Source organism: Hyperoodon ampullatus, assembly GCF_949752795.1.
Source record: "Hyperoodon ampullatus genome assembly, chromosome: 8".
Classification (NCBI taxonomy): domain Eukaryota; kingdom Metazoa; phylum Chordata; class Mammalia; order Artiodactyla; family Ziphiidae; genus Hyperoodon; species Hyperoodon ampullatus.
The window spans coordinates 77,558,877-77,580,378 of record NC_136921.1 but is presented as its reverse complement, the minus strand read 5'-3'; the positions used below and the strand labels follow the sequence as shown (position 1 = coordinate 77,580,378).

At 33.4% G+C, this 21,502-nt stretch overlaps 1 protein-coding gene across 10 annotated transcripts in view; it reads right to left on the bottom strand.

Annotated features, from left to right (window-relative positions):
• SLC4A10 (solute carrier family 4 member 10) overlaps positions 1-21,502 on the bottom strand; it is a gene marked incomplete at both ends in the record, with an annotated part of 305,510 nt that overhangs the window by 117,205 nt on the left and 166,803 nt on the right. For all 10 annotated transcript variants that reach the window (XM_079709598.1, XM_079709601.1, XM_079709599.1 and 7 more), the window contains 3 exons: positions 169-357; positions 7,031-7,191; positions 16,922-17,060. In XM_079709598.1, coding sequence (XP_079565724.1) covers positions 169-357; positions 7,031-7,191; positions 16,922-17,060 — 489 coding nt within the window. The remainder of the gene's footprint in view (positions 1-168; positions 358-7,030; positions 7,192-16,921; positions 17,061-21,502) is intronic.

Sequence of the window (21,502 nt, the reverse complement as noted above, 5' to 3'; positions counted from 1 at the left end):
TTCTACAATTTGGTGCCTGATAATAAAACAATACATGAATATGAAAAGAAACAATTCTACCACAATCTGAATTTCAATAGATCATTTTCAAGTAAGACATATTTTAAAGGACTTTGATATTTCAGACAACTATAATAAACGATAAGAGCACCATAAAGGAATATTTACCATTTTTATCCATGGAATTTGGTTCTGATTGTTTCTTGCCAATATCAGCAAAGGAACGAACAATGGGAATCCTATTGGTGAGTTTTTTCTGATTCTGGTGGTGATGCTGTTTCATCAGTGCCTCATGGACCCTGTGGCGTACATCATCATTAAGCTGACCTGAGCTCACTTGTTGATCAAGGACCATATCTGAAGAGTGAAGGCAGAAAGAAAATGAGCACAGCTTTCCTGTAATGTTCCAGTAGTGAACCACTGAGTCCAAATATGCATACCCTAGATAATATTATTCCTCTTAAAATAGGAATGAATTCCTTTAAAAAATCTCTAATTATGGTCTTAGAAACAGAAGTTTGTCTTTCTTTGTAGAAATGCTACACAAGAAAGATTTGGGGGAATAAACCATTCATTTTTAAATATGTAATGATGTTATGGAGTTTTATTTTTCAAACTGGAATAGTTGTATCGAGAACAAAGTGCTTTATGTTCTCCATTATTCACACTGACGAGAGGGAATAGTATCAGGAGTAATATAAATATAATTAGAATGTTTAAAATTAAAAAGTCTCATACATATATTTTAATATGGTTTTCCTCCCTTTTTCTAGTAGAGAATAATTTCCATGTTTCTTCCTTAAGTCCATCGGTTAAAATCTGATGCAAGGTGGCTTAGGCAACTACCTAGCTGGTTGCATTTGGAGAGTAAACAATTCTTTCACATTAATATAAAGTCAGTCCTCTCAAACCTTCCTTGATAATGTGTTTATATTTTAGAAAACCTTCTATACCCATAAAACAAAGAATAAAAGGTGAGATTTCAGAAGGCTATAACTAAGCAGATTGATATTTACCATATGTGTCAGAAATGCATATAAAATGAGTAGGTGAGTTCTTGGTAATACAAAGATCACCTCAATAAACCTCAATGTAATTAATCTGCTTTCATATGATCAAATATTAACTCTATTTTATTTTCTGAGGTGCTAACTCCTTATGTAAAGCAGATTACAATGCATTGCCTCCCGCTGCCCCACTGAGTACACTGAAGATTTGAAAATTAGCAGAATCCTCCTTTCCAAACAATGTTTTCCTTCAGTGTGAAAAGGAAATGACTGGGGAAACAGACTTGGATCACTGTCCCACATTCCAGCTGTGTGGCCTTGTAAAGTTGAATAGTCGCAGTGTCCTTATTTCTAAGACAGAGGTAATAGCTATCTCATAAGAGCATTGTTGCCAGGACATAAGGCACCTAATGCACTGATTGGAATATTGAGGCCCTCAGTAAATATTTCCCAGTACAAGATTTTCTTTCCAATTTCCTTTAAGTAGGTTATGGGTTCATGGTTTAAACTTTTTGCTGGTTTTAAATCATTTATCTGTATTTTATAATAGTATATCAAGCAGAGGCAAAGTTGGATTTATCAATAACAGAAAATCCAAATCAAACTATCTAAAACAATAAATTTCACTGGCTTACATAACAGAAAAATCAAAGTTAGGTTGGATTTAACTCCATTTCTCTGTGATTTTGTCAGCTTCCCCCTCCTCGAGGTGTGAGCTTTAACCTCAGGCTATTTTCCTTATGGTCATAAGGTGGCTGCCAGCAGCAACAAGGAGATACACATCTTGTTCATATCAGAGATTCTTTGCCTTTTTGTGACTTTTTCTTAAAAGAAAAGTCCTTTTCCCTCTACCCAGGAACAATTCTAAGCTCAACTGACATAGTCCTGTCTATGCTGAGCCAATCACTGACAAAGAAGATGGGATCCCCAGTTGGCTTAGACTAATCAAGAACTGCCCTTCACTGTGGAGTCATTTCCCTAAACCAGAGGTAGACAAACCTTTTCTGTAATGGGCCAGATAATAAATATTTTAGGCTTTGCAGGCCTCTGTCACAATCTCTCTGTCACAACTACTCAACTCCATTTTTATAGCATGAAAGTAGCCATAGACAACACGTACACAAATTACCATAATTGTGTTTCAATAAAACTTTTTTATGGATACTAAAATTTGAATTTCATATAATTTTCATGTTGCAAAATATTGATTTTCTTTTTATTATTTTTCAGTCATATAAAATATAATAACCATTCTTAGCTCACATGCCTAACAAAATCAGGCAGTGGCCATATTTGCATATAGAGCATAATTTGCCAACTTTGTTCTATCACTTGGCTGTTTACAATGGAAAGAGGTAGAATGCATGTCTGGGAATCAGCCATAATGTCCACTATAATTACTTCCAAAGTCTCTTCCAGTTCTGAAAATGTATGATAGCATAGAATATTGAAACTTATATCTCAGTTTTTTTGAGATCAGTAGTTATAAAACCCTTGGATTAATTTGAACTAAAGGAAATGATAAATTGTCAACATACATGACTTTACACTGCAACCTTGCTAAGATGGAAAAATGTATATAAAATATGCATTCTATCCTTCATAATAGGAGTTGTAAAGTAGATTATTCAGACACCAAAAGGATATCATCATACAGCAGTTTCATCTGTAAACCATGATATGTATCCCCAGTTCAATATTCTAATCAGAATAAAAATTAATCATGCAATAAAACATGCACATGGTTACAGTTTTTCATTCTTATCAAAGCACAATCTTTCCAGGCCTAAGCACTATGAAAAATAAGTCACTAGCTTCAAAGTTTTTCAGAGATAACGTAAGAAAGGATAATGGGCCATAATGGCTTTAGGCCCAGAGTCAAGACCAACAATCTCAGCAGGCTATGATGCCTAAATAATACAGTCCAGCCTGCCAAACCTCAATGCCAGGATCTGGATGATAAGAGAAAAAGCAAGAAGAAAAGGGATAAATCGGTCCCAGTCTTCTAGCACTAAACAGGCTCCAGGAAAACTAGCAGCATTTGTGTAGAAAAACCTCAGAAAGTGAAAAAATACTTTTCATCTTAATCAGGCAATTATTTTATCATGATCAATCCATTTGACTATTGAATGAAAGCCTCTAGAGACCATGAGATTTTACAGACTCTATATAAATCTCTGCCTCTTTAAAGATGATCATATAATTGCTTTGTCTTAAAAATCCATTGTCTTCAAAGATGCTGGGGGAGAAGTGGGCAATAGGGGGTTCTAAATTTTACAGTTTGGTTGACACTACTAACAGGAGTGTATGTAATAAAAATGTAAACTACCATAAGAAAACTTACTTTCCAGACCAAGAATGGTAATAGCATAGGCATTAAAAAATATATATATGGCTATTAACATACTCCCAAATCTGCAGATTATATTCAGTGGAGCAAACTATGGATTTTTCCTTTGATGAAAGATTTTAAACAGCAAGAGTTGTTTTAATGAGTTGAGAACTATGATTGTTAATCTGTCCATGGTACTAACTTTGGTTTGGTTTTAATATCTTACCCTCATTGACAGCAATAGGTTAAAGTAGACACACTACAGAGGTAATATTTCCATTATTAATCTTTACAGTGCTGAATTTAAAAGAGATTAACATAAACCGTAAAATTTCCTATAATTTATGTGAATATAATTGAGAAGCATTTTTAATACAATTAATCTCCATATCAGAATAAATCAGGATAAGGAAATATATCTGGAGAATTTTGGATTTGAAGAGTTAAGTAATATTTTGAAGGAAGAAGTTTAAATTTATTCTGAGTTCCTTAAAGCATTGGGAAATAGACACTTTTAAATTAACTTTATCCAAAAGAAAATCCTACTTTAATTACACCAGAAATTCTTGACAGACCTGCCAGATACAAATGGGATTTTCTCCTGCTAAGTCTACAAAAACCTCTTTAAAGAATTATTTGAGTCGATTAAAAACATATCAGAACATTGATATAAAAATCCTTGACCATTCTAAAACAATATCTGGGTCATATTCCTCTACTAGGAAATGTCTAGAAAACATTAAGATGCAGAGCCTGTGCATTTGCGAAGTACTAGGGCTTAGAGCCCTTAAAGATAAACTATTATATCTAGCTTTTGCAAAACAGAAACTAGTGACTAATACATTAGCAACTGCCTAACATATAGAAAAGTATGATAAATAAGAGGTGAAGAAAAAGTTCCAAATCTTAAAGTTAATCACTATGGTCCCAAATTATCATGAAATAGAATAAAACAAAATTTATGATTATAGATTAATCAAAAGAAATTATTCCCATTTCTGCAAGTGTTACTGTAATGTATCACTTTCTATTTATCTGTTTATAAAATGGAGGAAATAGTCTCCTCCCTATCTCATAAGGTTTCTGTGATAATAAAATATAGTAATGGATGTGAAAATACAAAGTTAGAAGTCTTCAAAATGTAAAACATTTACTACACAGCTAAATTGTCACAAAGTAAAAATATCAATAAGTAAACAATAAAAATAATTACAAGCTATCAGAGAAAATGTATTAATGAGATTTTATTGAGGGCAGAAATAAATACTTTTGGATTAAATACACCAAATTAAAATTACTCAAAGAGAGAGAATCTCTTCTCATTAATGATTGAAAAGGAACCTAAGGAAACAACGATCAACACAGGTACTTGTAATCCTATTTTTCTACGTGGTGTTAACTCTAAACTACTGACCTTTTCTGAACGGCAGTTTATACTGTTGTACACTGAAAATGGGACATTAAAAAAGTTGGTCTACTTTGGAGGCAGAAAAATACAGACTAATTAGAAGAGAAGAAAGAATACTAAAAACCTATTTGGGATATTGAGACTTCCACTGAACTACTTTCATTTGTAAGAATAGACTTAGAAAATATAACAACCTTTACATATTCTACAGAGTTGAGCTTGGGGAAGAGGGCAGGTTTAGGGAAAGGAAGTATAAGTTTAGACAACAAAACCAAGCTAAGGTGGTAAACAACAGAGTTTTAGTCAAATTATAACAGGAGAATATTTTCTGGTAGAAATAAATTCCTAAAGAAAGCATTAGAAATTACATGTTTTAAGAAATTTAAAGCCTGGTAAAACTATGAAGAGAATTTTCTGAGGCTAATTTTGCCTGGTTGAGGAATTTGACAGCTTCATTACATACAGCCAATCCAAAACTCATTTGAATTAATCCATTTTCAAAGGTAATGCCATCACTGACATAAGTAGCAGAAATAAATTCCTTATTTTGGGCAAGACCTTTAACCTTCTGAGTCACTTTATTTATGAAGGATAACAATAATAATACTAAGCCCAAGTTTGTTTTGAATATCAAAAAGATAGTTGTAGAATTACTAAAAAGAGCTTCCTAAACTGCAAAGTACTAGGAAAAACCCAGCCATTTCATTCATAATTAAAACATAAAAATTTTTATTGGGTATCAGCAATACCCCATAATGTAAAGATAGGAAATTGAATTTGATGGCTACTATACCAGCGTTCTCAGGAAGTTTGCTAATTTCCATGTTAGTCATTTCTTTAAGTCTTGATTTAGTGTGACCTGTTACTGTATCCTGTGTTCTTCCAAAAAGTATACTGGATTTAACTTTATATCGTCGTTTAGGCTCTAGTTCTGTATTTTAAAGTGTAATCTCTTTATAGGTGTTGTATGAAACTGAGGGGAGGAAAGCTCATCTTTCCTGTTTTTTGTGTGTGTGTATTTTTGTTTGTGCTTAATATTGTGAGCCAAAATTTCTCTCCATGCTTACTTTTTTTTCACACATATTGCAATGTATGTATGCCTATCAGCACCAACAACCAAATAAATAATTTTAAAGGAATTAACAACAAACATTTCAAGCCATCTCTTTCTTCAGACAGTAGTTGTAGTGTAATAGAAGGAACATGGAGCTTAAAGTCAGAGGCCCTTAAATGGAACTTGAACCATGAAAGTTTCAGAATTTCTATTTTCTTATTGAAATATGGGAATGCACTTACTTTATGAGGTTATTCTGAAGATTAAATTAGATACATTATTTTTCTAATACAATATTTTCTCATTTATGTGATCCAAAAACACACAGAGTGTTTTGGGTTTTTTTCCCATCTCTACAATATAATTAAGACACTGAAGTTTCTCTGAAGTCTTTCTACTCCACAAATAAATTCCACATGGAACTGCTTTTATTTTTTTCTGAACTAGGAATTTTTAAAACTGCCTGAGTCCTAGCTTTGTTTTTATTTTTAAAAACCTCCATTAACCATTTCATTTATACTCTTTCAAAATTAATTTCTGTGTTTTTTTGTATTATTTTGTTTTTACTAAAATGTTTGTCTTCCAGCTGAAATGATATAGGAGTTCTTTGCTCTTATTTGCAGAGTAACAGTAAGATGCTTCCTAAATATAACTGCTTGTGTGATATAGCCATAATAGACTTCTAGTACAAATCATTCATCCCAGATGCGAGCCATAGTTTCAATTATAAACTAATCTAAACTGCATCACTTGGCTTCCTCTGGAATTCAATATTTTTAATTCAGTTTAAAATAAATGGCCATACCTTTCTGTTCTATTCTAAGCTAACATTTTTCCTAATTACTGAAACTTTTTCATTTGGCTATTTCATGTATTTGAATATTGAAAAAAATCAATCTCTAGCTTTATGGATTTTTCCTTCAATTTTCTAATGGTGACAGTCTAATTACATATGATGGTAAAAAACGATATATGCCAAATGGAAACCAAGGTATATAGGGTCTTGTTCTAGACTTGCCACTGGCATGTTAGACCATATTTCTTTGAGATTCGACTTCTTTTATCTTAAATGAGGTGGTAAAACAAAGTTATTTTTGAGGTCTCATACACTGATCATGAGAATTAATTTCCTAAAAGTCACACGTGTATAGAATTATAAGAAAAAGGGAATTACAGAAATCAGCTGTACCCATAAGTGTGAAATAGTCTAAGGAGAAAAAAGGATGTACCTGCAATTTCTTCTAAAGTGTTGGCATGCATGTCCAGTAACACAGTTCCATTCAGAATGCAACTTCTCAACTCAAACAAGCTGTGCAGTGAAAGAGTAGCCACATAAGGCTTGCTCCACCTTTCCCCTCCATCTTCCACATCTTCTTCAAACTTCAACCACCTATACAAATAAATATTATTATAATTTTTTTAAATTTGTAACATGATTTTATTTAACCATTACCCTGCTATAAAATTATTCTTAAAACAAAGCACATTAAAAGAGGGCCATTCCAAGATGAAAAAAAAAAGAAAGGGGGTGAATTTTAGCCATAAGCATAAAACAAATGATTTTACTACCATAAAGACACTGATATTTATGGCACAAATATTTCCATAAAACATGCATTGCATTCACTTTAAGAGATCTCCCTTCAGGCATTAAATAACCTAATTTTGAATTTTTCCCAAGTTACAAATAAATATTATTATCAGCACATTGAATATTACATTGTAGATGAATGAACCTTTATTCCAACAATAAAAGGTAGAAGTATAAAGCTATTCACATTACTTCTTGGTTTCAAGGATTTCAGAAGTAAGTAAAACCCAGCCCAAGTCATCTGGTTTATTTCATTTTAATTCCATTTAACAAACATTCTTTCTGTCATTGAAAGATATGTTTAAAACAAACAAAAACTCAGTTTTTTAAATTAATCTTTCTAGCACTGAAAAAATATATCAATATAAATGTTTAGTCAGTGGTCACAGGGAATCTGTTGTAGAACTAATAAAGAGAGTATACTTCATGGAAAGATAACGGTGGTTGAAAAAATGCAAAAGAAAATGAAATACTACTCATTTTTCTTTTAGTGGGAGGTCTTAAAACAATATTTGAATCTCTTGACAACTTTGCCCTTTGATTTTTAGGGAAGCTAGTATAATTGGGGGACTATGCTGTAGGAAAAATACTTATTAGGCCTGTTTGAATGAAATCTAGTGATTGTAGTCACTTCCTAGGGACTAAATCTATGAGAACTGAGCTCAGCCCCCATTCCCTGAGTGTTCCTGCCAGGGCCAGAGAATAGAAGAACCTTGATAACACGGTGCCAAATGGGAGACCACTGCCTTCTTGGAGTGAAATGAGTAGTAATATCTGAGATTGTTTCTCACTAAGATAAATGGAAGGGATAAAGAGAAATCGATGATTTTACTGCTCTGGCACTAGCACTAAATCTCTTATTCTTTTAGGGACTTGCTTTTTAATCTTAGTAGATAACCAAATTAATTCTACCATTTCTAATGAAGCCTAGCCTAAATGCCTCTCCTCTCTCCATCCCCCACCATTTTCTTCATTTTTTCTCTCCTTGTCACTTTTGCACTAACTTCCTCTCTCCATGCAATATCACTCAAACTTCCTATCTATAAGATATTTTATCGCTGTTTTGTGTAATCAAATGATCCAACTCCAACTCTGACAGAGGACATCTTGTATAGTTAAGAACCAGTGCATCGGCCAGCTAAAAAAACTAACCAAAAGGGCTAGTCAGAAAGATTAGTGTGTAGAGTTCCAAGAAAGATAAAGACAGCTATGGATCTGTCCTCAGAGTTCAAGGACGAAAACGTCAGAAAGTAAAAAGGAAACTAGTAGGGAAGAACAGTTATGCCTGCCAAAAATTTACAGGCATATATTTATGCCTATCATAAGTTTAGAGAATGCTTGAAGGTTGAAAAAACTTATATTTAAGCACAAATCACTGACAGTATCTCTTCAAATGGTGACAACTTTATAGAGACTTTTTGTCTACACAGTAGGGAATTTTTTCATATTAGTGAATCTTAACGATTTTCACCCCTTTACAGGGCCATAATGCATCACAGATCATGGGATGGTCATTAATACTGCTCACCAACTATAACTAGTTCTCCCTCTCTTCTTAGTAAGGAGTAGGATATCACTACCTGGCTTTCTCTGAACTGGGTGAGGCCACCGTTGACAAAGAATTGTGAGCAGAAATTATCTGTGCCACTACCAGACTGGAGTTTTTCATTGCTAGGATGAGACCCTCTGGAGCTCTTTTTCTCTCTGTGGCCACCAGCTATGTTCAAGATGTAGGCGGTTCTATCATCCAGAGTCTCTGAATAACGACTAGTGCAGTGGTGCAGAGTCTCCACTGATTCATGATGGACATGTATCATGAAACATAAATAAACCTTTGTGATTTTAAGCTTTTGAAATTACAGGATATTTTTTCTAGCATAATTTAGCTTATCCTAACTGATACAAATTTTAGCAATTCATACCAGCATCAAGTTCCTAATTAGAATTAATGGTGAGAGTGAATATACTTTTGATAAATATAATAATCTAGTATTTCTTGCCAGGTATAAAAGTAAAGACATGGTAACATTGTGAATGTCAATATCTCCAAGGATCAACCTCTTGACAGACATTTTGAAATGGGATAGTACTGTGGAAAGTGTATTGGACTAGTTGGGAATAAAAAGAAATCTAGGTTTTGGGCCCTACTCTATATCTAAATTGCTGTGTGACCAAGGGAAAGTCTTTCAACTTCTCTGGGCCACAATTTTCTCATCTGTAAAATGATGAGACAAAGTCAACACATTCAAAACTTCTCCAGGATCACCTAGTCACTAACCTTGTCAAACCAGATCAACTCCAACTGTTCTTATTTTTCTCCAGAGTCTGTGCCCATTTTCTACCATAATACAATTACTTCAGTTGGATTTATGGACTTTTTTAGCTAAGATATCTTATGTTAAAGCCTATAGTGAAAACAACGGATTTAACATTTAATTTTCGTTCTTGTCTGGAACAAATCTCAAGTTGAAAAATGTTCTGTGTTCTCTCCCTCTCATCTTTTGTTATCCACAGAAGGTGTACCAAGAGAGTGGATACAACTTTTATTAAATCTTCTGTCACCTTATATACTACTCACATATGACACGGTTTTTCAGACAAAAAGAATAAAAGAAGGGAGTCTTTACAGCATCACTTATGCTGGTGTTATTTTGACTGAAGAACCTTGTTAGATTTGAAATCTAGTTTCCAGTCTGTTGTGTAGTAAAGAAGAATTAGGGTCATAAAAGGGTGTAATTTTGTTTGGGGGACTATAGATTTCTCATTTCTGGAGCTCTGGTACTTTCTGTCATCTTTCTATATAGAATTGTTACTAAAATGTTGTATTTAAAATTTTCACTCAAGAAATCCTGAAAAGAGTGTTGATACATTACTAAAAACCCATATCGTTTCTTAATTACTTAAGTATAAATCTATAGACTGACCCATACAATAATATTGTTTGTAAGTTATAATAACACTAATAATAAATTCATTTTTAAATATCCATTGGCTTTTTGATCTATGCAAAATGATCCAACCCCTTCTTCTAAGGGAATTTATAGTTAAATTTTACTTCCAGATAACAGTGAAAATAATTAAATAAGTAACGAAGCATCTACATCATTTTATCTTGGTTCCTTTGAAAGGGAATATTTAGATTAATAATCTTAAGAAAATATGGGGGGGGGTGTACGTGTGTTTGTGTGTGTGTAAAAACCACCAGCATAATCAAGATACAAAATTCGTGTTCAAGATTCATGTCCATCACCACGAATGAGCTTCCTTTATATTCCCAATCTTCACCCTGTTTCTTTCCCCTGGTAATCATTAATCTGTTCTTCATCATTATAGTTTTGTCATTTTGAGGATGTTATGTAAATGGAATCATATAGTTTGCAACTTTTTGAGATAGATATTTTTTCACTAAAACACAATGCCCTTGAGATCCATCCAACTTGTTGTATATATCAATAGTTTGTTCCTTTTTATTGTTGAAAAGTATTCCACTGTATGGATGTACAAAAGTTTATTTAACCATTCACCCACTGAAGGATATTTGAGTTGTTTATAGGTTTTTGGGATTACAAATGAAGCTGCTATGAACATTCATGTAGAGGTTTTGTGTGAACATAAGTTTTCATTTCTCTAGGATAAATGCCCAAGACTGTGATTGCTGAGTCATATTTACTAATGCATGTTTAGTTTTATAAGAAACTATCAAACTGTTTTCTAGAGCAGTGCTACCATTTTACATTCACACCAGCAATAGCTGAGAGATCCAGTGTCTCTATATCTTCACCAGCATTTGCTATTATGACTTTTTTTTTTTACTTTATTCTATTAGGTGTGCAGTGATATCTCATAGTGGTTTTAATTTACATTTCCCTAATGACTAATGTTGAACACCATTTTATGTGTTTATGTGCCATGTGTATCTCTTCTTTGAAAGGCCTGTTTTTTTGCCCATTTTTCCAATTGATTTGTTTTCATACTGTTGAACATTTAGAGTTCTTTACATATTCTAGATATAATATTTTTGTCAAATATATGGTTTCCGAATATTTTCTCCCTGTCTGTAGTTTGTCTTCATCCTCTAACAGGATTTTTCACAGCAAAAAGTTTTTAATTCTGGTGAAGTCCAATTTAAGAATATTTTCTTTTCTTCTTTTATGCAAAAGATTGTGCTTTTGGTATACCTAAAACTCATCTTCTAGCCCTAGGTCCTGAAGATTTTCTCTTATGCTTTCTCTAACATTTGTATAGCTTTATGTTTTACATTTAGATTTATGATTAATTTTGAATTAATTTTTGTATAACTGTGAAGTTTAGATTGAAGTTAATATTTTTTACCTCTATGTAGATCTCTAATTGTTTCAGTACCATTTGTTGAAAAGACAATTCTTCCTTCACCTTTGTCAAAAATCAGTTAGCTGTACTTGGGTTAGTTTTTCTTAGTTCTCTATTCTGTTCCATTGAACTACATGTCTATCTGAGAAGACATTTTAAAAACAAAAACTCCTTCCTTTAGAATAATTTCTTTCAAACTGGGGGTTTGATCTTTTAGACCAAGAATGGAGACTCTTGTGAGTTCCAAGCAGTTTGGATGGCCAAATATAAGTTATATGCATGGATGGTTTGATATAAGCATAGGTTTTATGAGTATTACAGGAGGAAACATAAGATACTTTCCATAAAAAGGAACCCACAAGTTACAAATATCAAGTTACTAAACATTTCAAGATTCAGTGTTTTATGCCAACTCCAGAATGATGCCAAAAGCTTTAAAAGATATTTAAATGAATATATTTTAAAGATACATAAGTATATCTCTCTTTTCTGTTTTTCATTCCATTTCATACTCCAAAGATAGAAATTAGCAGGTCTAAGAACACACCAAATCCTGTTTTAAGATTTGTAGTCACTGAATATACTGTCAGTTACAAAATGCCTGGTTGCAGTTAATGACCTAAAGTGCTGCAATTTATTCCAGTTTTCAAATAAACTCAGCTAACATTTGTTTGAATAGCAAACCAAAGCAAACAAGAGTCTCACAGGCATGAATGAGATGTGACGGACAATGAAAAAAAAAGAAATTGTAGGCCAACTGCATGACATTTTCTATGGGGGAGGGGTGGATTTAAACTCTGTTGAGATTATTTTCATTTCCTTCAGTATGTCTGTGTCTGTTTTCATGCATAATTAACACACTGGAATCTCTTTCTACTAAGCAGCAACAACATAAAATAGGTGTCTCCTGAATTCTTTGAGGATTAAGTTGATGATAATCTCCTCTACAATACTCATATTAGAAATCTACAAAATAAAATTCTTCTGCAAATTAGAGATAGATGATTTCTATAGAATTTAACTCTTTCTGTTTATTTTATTCTCACTAATTTAGTTTAACTTTTCTAATAATTTTTATTCTCTGATTCTACCCAAAAAGGGAGTAAAGGAGTTACCATATCATCCAAAATGATCGTCTTGGGGGAAGTCATGAATTCTCAAGAGAAAACATCCTTTTTGGGTAGAGTTAAGGATATGGAAGGTGAAGGGGGAACATGGTTAGAGTAGGGGCTGGAGATTAACATATGTAATCATAAAGTACCTATTTCAAGAGGAAAGGGGTATTAAAATATATCGAAACTTAGAGTTTATTGACATTAGCTGTTCTTAATTCAAATTATTTTCACACCTCACATTGCACTGAAAAATCCTGATGACTTGACCCTTTACCAATTTTAAATATCAAATACCTTCACATCATCAATAAAATTGTTTTGATGTAATAATATTTTTCCACATTACCATGTATGTATCAGAGGCCTAAATGCTATCCCTTTCTTTGCCTCTGCTGAGCTCATTTGTGGGAAACATTTTTAAAGGGCAACCACAGTGAGTCAAGCATGTTGTCTCCACAACTGCACAGCTGTGGTATCTTTGGGTGTTTTTCTATTAATAACATTATATGTTATTTATAAGCAGGACATTGTAATTGTGTTGATTTCATTAGCTCTGTCAGATGGCTTCCTCTAGGGTTTTTTAAAAGTGAACAGCTGGTTTTCACAAACATTTATTAAATAATTATTATTCAAAAATTTAGCTTCAAAACCTAAAACTTTGCTTAAGTTTTACTTGGCAACAACAGTGGGCATGAATTATTCAAGATGTGATATGTGGCAGGTGCAATGTGCTGATAAAATATCCTTTTTATTTCTACTATTAGGGTAGAAAATTATTAATCCCCCTGGAATACTAATCAAAGAAAGAAGTACTTCAAATGGTTATGGTAATGACTTATTAGAATTAAATTGCATTTGAAAAATCAGATGGAGTCATGAATTAACTAAATTTAGTTTTGTTAGATGAACTAGGGCATCAAGAACAAAATTACTTCTACCACTTTAAAACCTACTCCATTTCTAAGTCCTCAGTAAACACGTTCTGTTCTTCCCTGACGTGTTGTGTCTCAGCCAAAATTCATCTACTCTCCTCTTCAATGTCTGTTACTATTTTGATTGTTCATCAGATGTCTCCCAAACCTCAAATACCTGCACTGTGCATAAGGTTCCAGAAGCAGGGCTAAGAACACAGGTCCTATCTAACAACATCAGAGAATATTAATAAGTAACTGGGTCACCTCTCTCATTCTTTATAAATAAACAGCAACATATTTTGATGGCTTAGAATAAACATGTTGTTCCAGTTACTCCATTAGAGTATGATAAAATCCTACCTGCTCAACTGTGACAAGAGAAGAGTTAGATTCTAGCATTGCTCTGCTATCTCCCAGCTTGATGAGAGTGGGAAAGTTACAAGAAAGTTACTGCTTAAAAGGAATAGATCACCATTTGATCTGGAAGGTGAAAAATCACCAACCATTTTAATAATAAGGGAGTTACTCCTGTCAAAACGCATATTCCAATCTTACTTCTCAGCTCTATTCTGAGGGATGAGAGTGAAGAAAGAAATATAAAAGAAATGCTTCCAAAAAGTACTTCTCAGCAATTGATTAAAGAGATTCTAACCAGAGCTGTATAGTCATCATAACCACCAGATCTCCTTCCTTCAAGTCAGCCAGGAACACCTGTTTCTTAGAACCAGCTGAAGACAGATGCCTCTAGCCTTAAACAGGGAGGTTTGCACTTCAAATTCCTTATCAACAACTCTTTAATCATGAAAGAGCAAAATGTATAACACTAATTGGTGGAGAATATTATCATATATTGTTTTTCTGTCATCAAAGAAGATGAGCACACATATTATGTCCTTGAAAAGAATATTTAGTTTTATGATGCAGTTGGAAGAAAAAAATTAGGTAGATGGTTCTTAATCTCAAAATTTGCCAGGTCATATAAAAACTGTTTCAAACTTAGTTCTATATTTAAAATATTATAATAGCATCAGAAATAATTTAATTTATGTAGTTTTTTCATTAAAAAAGGTAATTCACACAGAATAACATGCCACCAGTTTAAGGCATTAAAAAACACAAGTAAAAAAATGGATGACTTGAAATAAAACAGATAAAGGAAATGAACAGTTAGTTCTCAGGAAAAAAATAAAAACATATGAAAAAATGTTCAATCTCACTAATAATTAGAGAAATACAAATTAAAACACTGAGATTTATTTTGCATCTATAAAATTAGCCAAAATTTTTACAAGTTTGATGATTTTGTGTGGCAAAGGTTTGGGGGAAATAAGCATTTTCATACATTGCTGAGGGAAGCATAAATTACCAAAACATTTTATGAAGGCAATTTTGCAATATCTATAAAAGTAAAAAAAAAAGTCTGCTCTCTTTGACACATAAATTCCACTGCTAAAAACTCACCCTACATGAATATCTACAAAATAATCCCAAAATATATGTGTAAATGATTATTGCAGCAATGTTTACAGCAAAAAAAAAACAAAGCAACCTAAATCTCTATCAAGACTGGCTAAATAAATGAAAGTTCATCCATAACTAAATGTGATGCAGTCATTAAAGAGATTAAAAAGATTGAGTAATCTGTATTGATAATATGGAAAATGATCCAAATATATTAAGTGAAAAAAGCAAGGCATGAATGCAGTATATAATACCTCTTATGTAATATAAAAAGGGCATACATTTACATGCATATCTAGGCATTAAAATTTATATGAAAAGATGTACAAGAAGCAATTAATAGTGATTACCTTTGAGGAGAAGTACTATGAACAAGAGTAGAGCAATGTTCTTGCTTTTTTACCTTTCTATGATTTTTGAATTTTAAATATTAGCAGTTAGTTTTATTTTATTAATGTTAACAGAGATGAACTAGGTGAAAGCCATTTTTATCTTCTTCTATTTACTTTTAGTATATTTTAAATAAAAGAGAGCTACAAAGACCACTTAAACTATATCAAACAAGAATTAACCAGGCCAGTATTATTTATATTATCATGATTGAACATTTAATTCCAACTACCTCTGGCTAGAGTTAAGGTAATGATTAAATACAAGACCTGAGACTCTATTCCTAAGGTGTACTGAATCTACATTTCAACAAGATCCCTGGTGATATATATTCACCTTAAAATTTTGGAAGCAGCAGGCAAAAGACAACCCTAGGAATGCCCACAGTTCCTAGTGCACACCTGTATCACAGAATTCATTATACAGTACTTACAACTTTGTTTACTTATCTAAATCCCGCATTAGAGGTGAGGTTGTTAAAAGCAAGATCTAAGGTGTTTTTTTCTTTTTCTTTTTTTCTTGTTTTTGGTGTGGCTTGTGGGATCTTAGTTCCTCAATCAGGGATTGAACTCGGGCCCTCGACAGTGAAAGCACAGTCCTAGCCACTGGACTGCCAGGGAATTCCCTAAGACTTTTGTTGTTGTTCTATATGCATTGCACCTGGCACACAATAGACCAAAAGTGTTTGTTAAATAAATGAGTAAATAAGCAGGAAAGGATGACAGCAATTCATCAATTACATGGCAATATGGACATATTAATTACAAACGACAGAAAAAGTAATTTCTTAAAAATTATTTTTAAAAACCACTATGTTTAAATGTATATATATATATATATATATATATATATATATATATATATATATATATATATATCCTAGAAACACATTACAAAATATTTTTTACCCTCAACAAATAGTACATAAATTCAGGACTCCAACTAAAGTCTCTTATAATGTTTGTCCTTTCTTTTAAAAAGTCCCATAAAATATCACCAGTTGGGGCACAACCTAGCAGTTGAAAAGATAGAAATAAATTACTGTTAGATATCTACTGTCTTCCTGAAGACACGCAAATTATGCTACTGTTTAAGACTGCGGCTGCTGCTGGTTCTGCATCACTGTTTACTATAATTACAGCCTTCAGGTTTCATCCTGACCCATATACCATTATAGGATACGCCCAGGCCAGATGAGCAATTTTAGAAATCAGCAGCACTGATGGATGTTTGCAAAATTGTGGCATTAGATATCTCTCTTTCTAATAGCATAAAAATTCCTTAGTATACCTTCATCCTTCAACAAAAAAAAATCCTCACCTGGCTGTTTCTCGCCATTCAGCATCCTCACCTTCACGCCAGCAAATCTCATCCAGTTCCGTAAAAAGGTCATGAGGAATGTGTTCCTCATCATCATCCTCAGTTCCAAGAATAAACTGTACCCGCTGTGATGGGGTGTCTATTGAAATCAGAGACATGAACGTGCATTATCATGACTTGGAGCTTGAAATATCCCGGTCACCGCCTTCAACACCACTCCAAACTCACATCTCCCCTGCCCCTCACACTGCAGCATGCAGCCAGGGTAGACTTGGGAAATTAAGACTAAATTTGGCATTATATTAAGTCTAGTGTAATGCGGGATCATAAATATGTAAAATGTAAATATGTAATGTATCTATATTATCAAAGTTAAAATCAAATGTGATGATTATTTTGGATTACATATAACATCATGGAAACTATTTCTACATCTCTCTTATACACACACACATTTTCTTTCATCACATATGCTACATTTTATGGTAATATTCATAAGAGGAGACTATGATAAAATTCACTTATACTAAAACTGTGCTGAATATAATTCACCAAAGAACTCCCTTGTGATGCTTCTTTGTAGTCACAACCTTATCCGTCTCCTAACCCCTGGCAACCACTAATCTGGTCCCTACTGCTATAGTTTTGCCTTTTCCACAATGCCATATAAATGGAAACATACAATGTATAGTTTTTTGAGACTGTTGTTATTCACTTATCATAATGCCTTTGAGATTTATCTGTGTCACTGAATGTATCAGTAATTCCTTCTTTTTATTGCTAAGTAATAGACCATTGCAGGAATGTACCATAGTTTTCTTATCCATTCACTTACTGAAGGGTATTTAGTTTACAATTTTTTCAATTATGAATAGAAGTGCTATAAGTATTCTTGTACAGGTTTTTGTGTGAACATAAGTTTTTATTCTCTAGGGCAAATACCTAGGAGTAGGATTGCTGGGTTACCTGGTAAATGTGTTGTTCAATCAATACATTTGTGATGAAAATTATAAAACTTTATCGAATGATGTAAAAGTAGACCTAAATAAATGAGTAAGTTTATATTAATGGGAAAGCCCAATAGTGGAAAACCATCTTAAAAATTCAATGTTATTCCAGTAAAACACCTGGTATTTTCAAACATTTTTTAAAGAATGAGTAAATCAGTAACAAGCAACAGTGATTACTGAAATCTATAATATTAAATACTTTGTGAAAATAAACCAATTAATCAGTAACTTAAAGGATTAGGTTATAATTAAGTCATGACTGAGGATTTCAGAAGTCAAAAGTGAAAAATATACATATTACATAAAACATAATATAGTGTCATACTTTCTGTTCAATATATGTTTGTGATGGGGCCCTAGCCTCTGCCTACATTATTAGCCTTACCTTCTGCCTCTCTTTCCCTTGCAATTCCATTCTGGGTACCTTAGCCTTCTTTCAGATTTTTAAAAATACCATGCTCCTTCCCACTTCAGGGCCATCGCACATACTGTTTCCTCTAGATCGCCCATATATCTTTCAGCATCTACTTCACTGTAATATGCTTCAGCAAGCCTACCTAATCAGCCTCATAAAACACAAACACACATATAAGCACACTCATATGCAATAATTAAGTCAGGCACCTGTTAACTCATAGCACTCTATACTTCTCCTTGCTATACTTACCTCAATTGCCATTTAAAATTTACTGTTCAATAACAAATTAAATACTTTAAATAGAAAATATTTCCAGCTGCCAGAATTAGCCTCTTAGAAGGAGATAGGATCTAGTCCCTAAAGAAGAAATTATGCATTCAAAAATACTTTTCAAATTATAAAGCATTATATAAATATTATTAATGATGACTGATGCTGAAGCTAGTGGTAGTGGGGATGGTTACAACGAAAATATAGGCCTGTCAAAATAGAGAGGTTTAGAATTAAAGCGCGGAGAATGAGAAGATAACAGTGCCGTTAATTAAAAGAGGGTTGTAACACGGGTAAGCCTTGAAGGCACTAAGTGAAATAAGACAGCGAAAGGTAAATACTATATGACCTCACATGTGGAATCTAAAAAAAAAAAAAAAAAAAAAAAAGACAAGATGAAACAAAACAATAAAACAAAACAAAAACACCAAACTCATGGAAAAAGGGATCAGATTTGTGCTTACCAGCTTTGGGAGGGGTGGGGGGAACTGGAGGAAAATGGTCAAAAGGTATAAACTTCCAGTTACAAGATAAGTAAGTACTAGGGATGTAATGTACAACATGATGACTATAGTTAACACTGCTGTATGATATATAGGAAAGTTGTGAGTAGATCCTAAGAGTACTCATCTCAAGGAGACATTTTTTTCTTTTCTTTTTATTGTATCTATATGAGATGATGGATGTTAACTAAACCTATCATGGTAGTCATTTCACAACATATGTAAAGCAAACCATCATGCCATACACCTTAAACTTATACAGTGAGGTATGTCAATTATTTTTCAATAAAACTTGGGGGAAAAAAGGCTTGTCAGAATGAGGAGCCAGTATTGTAGGCTGAGAGCACAAGAGGCATCTTTTAGATATGCTGAGTTTCAGGTGATTATGGTTCAAACATATAAAAATGGTCACAGGAAAGGTGGATATTTGATTCTGGAAAAGCCGACAGGGTCAGAGGTAAAGACATGGGTTGCATTTAACTAGAGAAGTCATTTGATTACAATGGATGAGGACTCAGAAATGAAAGAACAGAGAGAGAAGACTCAGCATCAGGGGAATAATAAGGTTTCAGATTTAGGATGAGGAAGAGTTAAAAAAAATCAGAAGAGGGGCTTCCCTGGTGGCGCAGTGGTTGAGAGTCCGCCTGCCGATGCAGGGGACACGGGTTCGTGCCCCGGTCCGGGGAGATCCCACATGGCCGCAGAGTGGCTGGGCCCGTGAGCCATGGCCGCTGAGCCTGAGCATCCAGAGCCTGTGCTCCGCAACGGGAGAGGCCACAACAGTGAGAGGCCCGCGTACCGCAAAAAAAAAAAAAAAAAATCAGAAGAGGATTAGGTAGATATGTAAAAGAATTTATACATTAAACAAATATATAATGAGCACCTTCCATTGGTCAGGTGAATTAGACAGATATAAACAGAAAAAAAACCTCTGCCCTTATAAATCTGATAGAGAGAGTAGTACAACAGTGGTCAAGGTAGAAAAGGATTTCAAGAAGAATAAGAAGTCAATAATGTCAGATGCTGTAGAATCAATGAGGAGAACTAGGTGTTAACAGGATTTGGACAGCTTAATGTTCAATAGCACTGGAATGCCAAAGACCATATATTACTTTTACAATCAGAAAAAAACCCAAACTATCAATATTTCTTTTGGCATACAGACCATATTTTCAACAAATGGTTAGTTAAAATCAAACTTAGAAAGTTATCTGAGGAAAGCGACTAATAGAATCATAACTGGAAATAAGCAAGTTCCTTTGCAAACTTTCATCTTTTCATTGTTAGCTATGTTACTCCTACTGCTTCAATTACTCACATATTAATTAACCAGGGTCTTAAATACATTTTTCCTAATAATCAGTGAAAACACTCTCCTTTCTGTAGGCCCTGTCCAAAATTCTCTATTTTTCAGGCCCTTTCTGGAGAACGGTCAAAAATATGTTGAGAAATATACTTCTTATAAAAACAGAACAAGCATAATGACAGAAGTGAATTGGAAAATTCCCTTTTACATATATGATCTTACTGTCATGAAAACCACAGGCCTCATACACAATGACATTTAGATCAAGAAAGCAGATTCACTAGATGTTTACCATTTTGCATTTCTGAATTATAGGTGTTTTTCTTCTTCTTTATCCTTGTTATATTTCAGATAAATCAATATTTAGATAATCTTCTGAAATCATGAAATGATGACAAGTTTAATGGTTCTGTTCCAAATTGATGTCTCCAGTCTCTTTGCAGCTCAGTATTATTTTCCATCTTCATTTGAACTTTAAAATTTTGCTCATATTATTTGAATGTACTATATAATCTATTCGTTTGGATTCCTTTATTTTAATTCATTTCATAATTGAAATAATATATTTATTATTAATGCTAATTAGTTCATTTTGTTATGGATTGATAAAAAGAACATTTCAGCTGAAGCATCAAGATCCATCAGGCATTTCTCTCCAAAGGGGACGTGAAACTACATGCAGAACTTACAAACTATGTTCCTAAAAACCTAGTTACTTAACTCTAACTCTTTACCCATGCTAAGGCTATAAAAAGATCATAAGTTGAAAATAGCAGACACATTCTGGAAAGAATTTCTTCAAAGAAAGCTGTAATGTGAGTCCCAAGTTTCCTTACTCCCTTACAAAAGCAGGGGAGTAGGTTGTCTGCCTCTCCCTCAAGACAACTGAGTAGTGCTCTAGGGCATCATGAATTTAACATGTCTCCCCACAGTGGACTGGGGTATGATTCCTCCCTGAGAAACAAAGTCTGCCTAGCTGCTGATGGCTGAGATTGCTGCTGTGAATAACATGCACTCCAGAATTTACCAGGGCAATGAGTGTGTGCATGTTTTCTGTGAATCATATATGGGCTG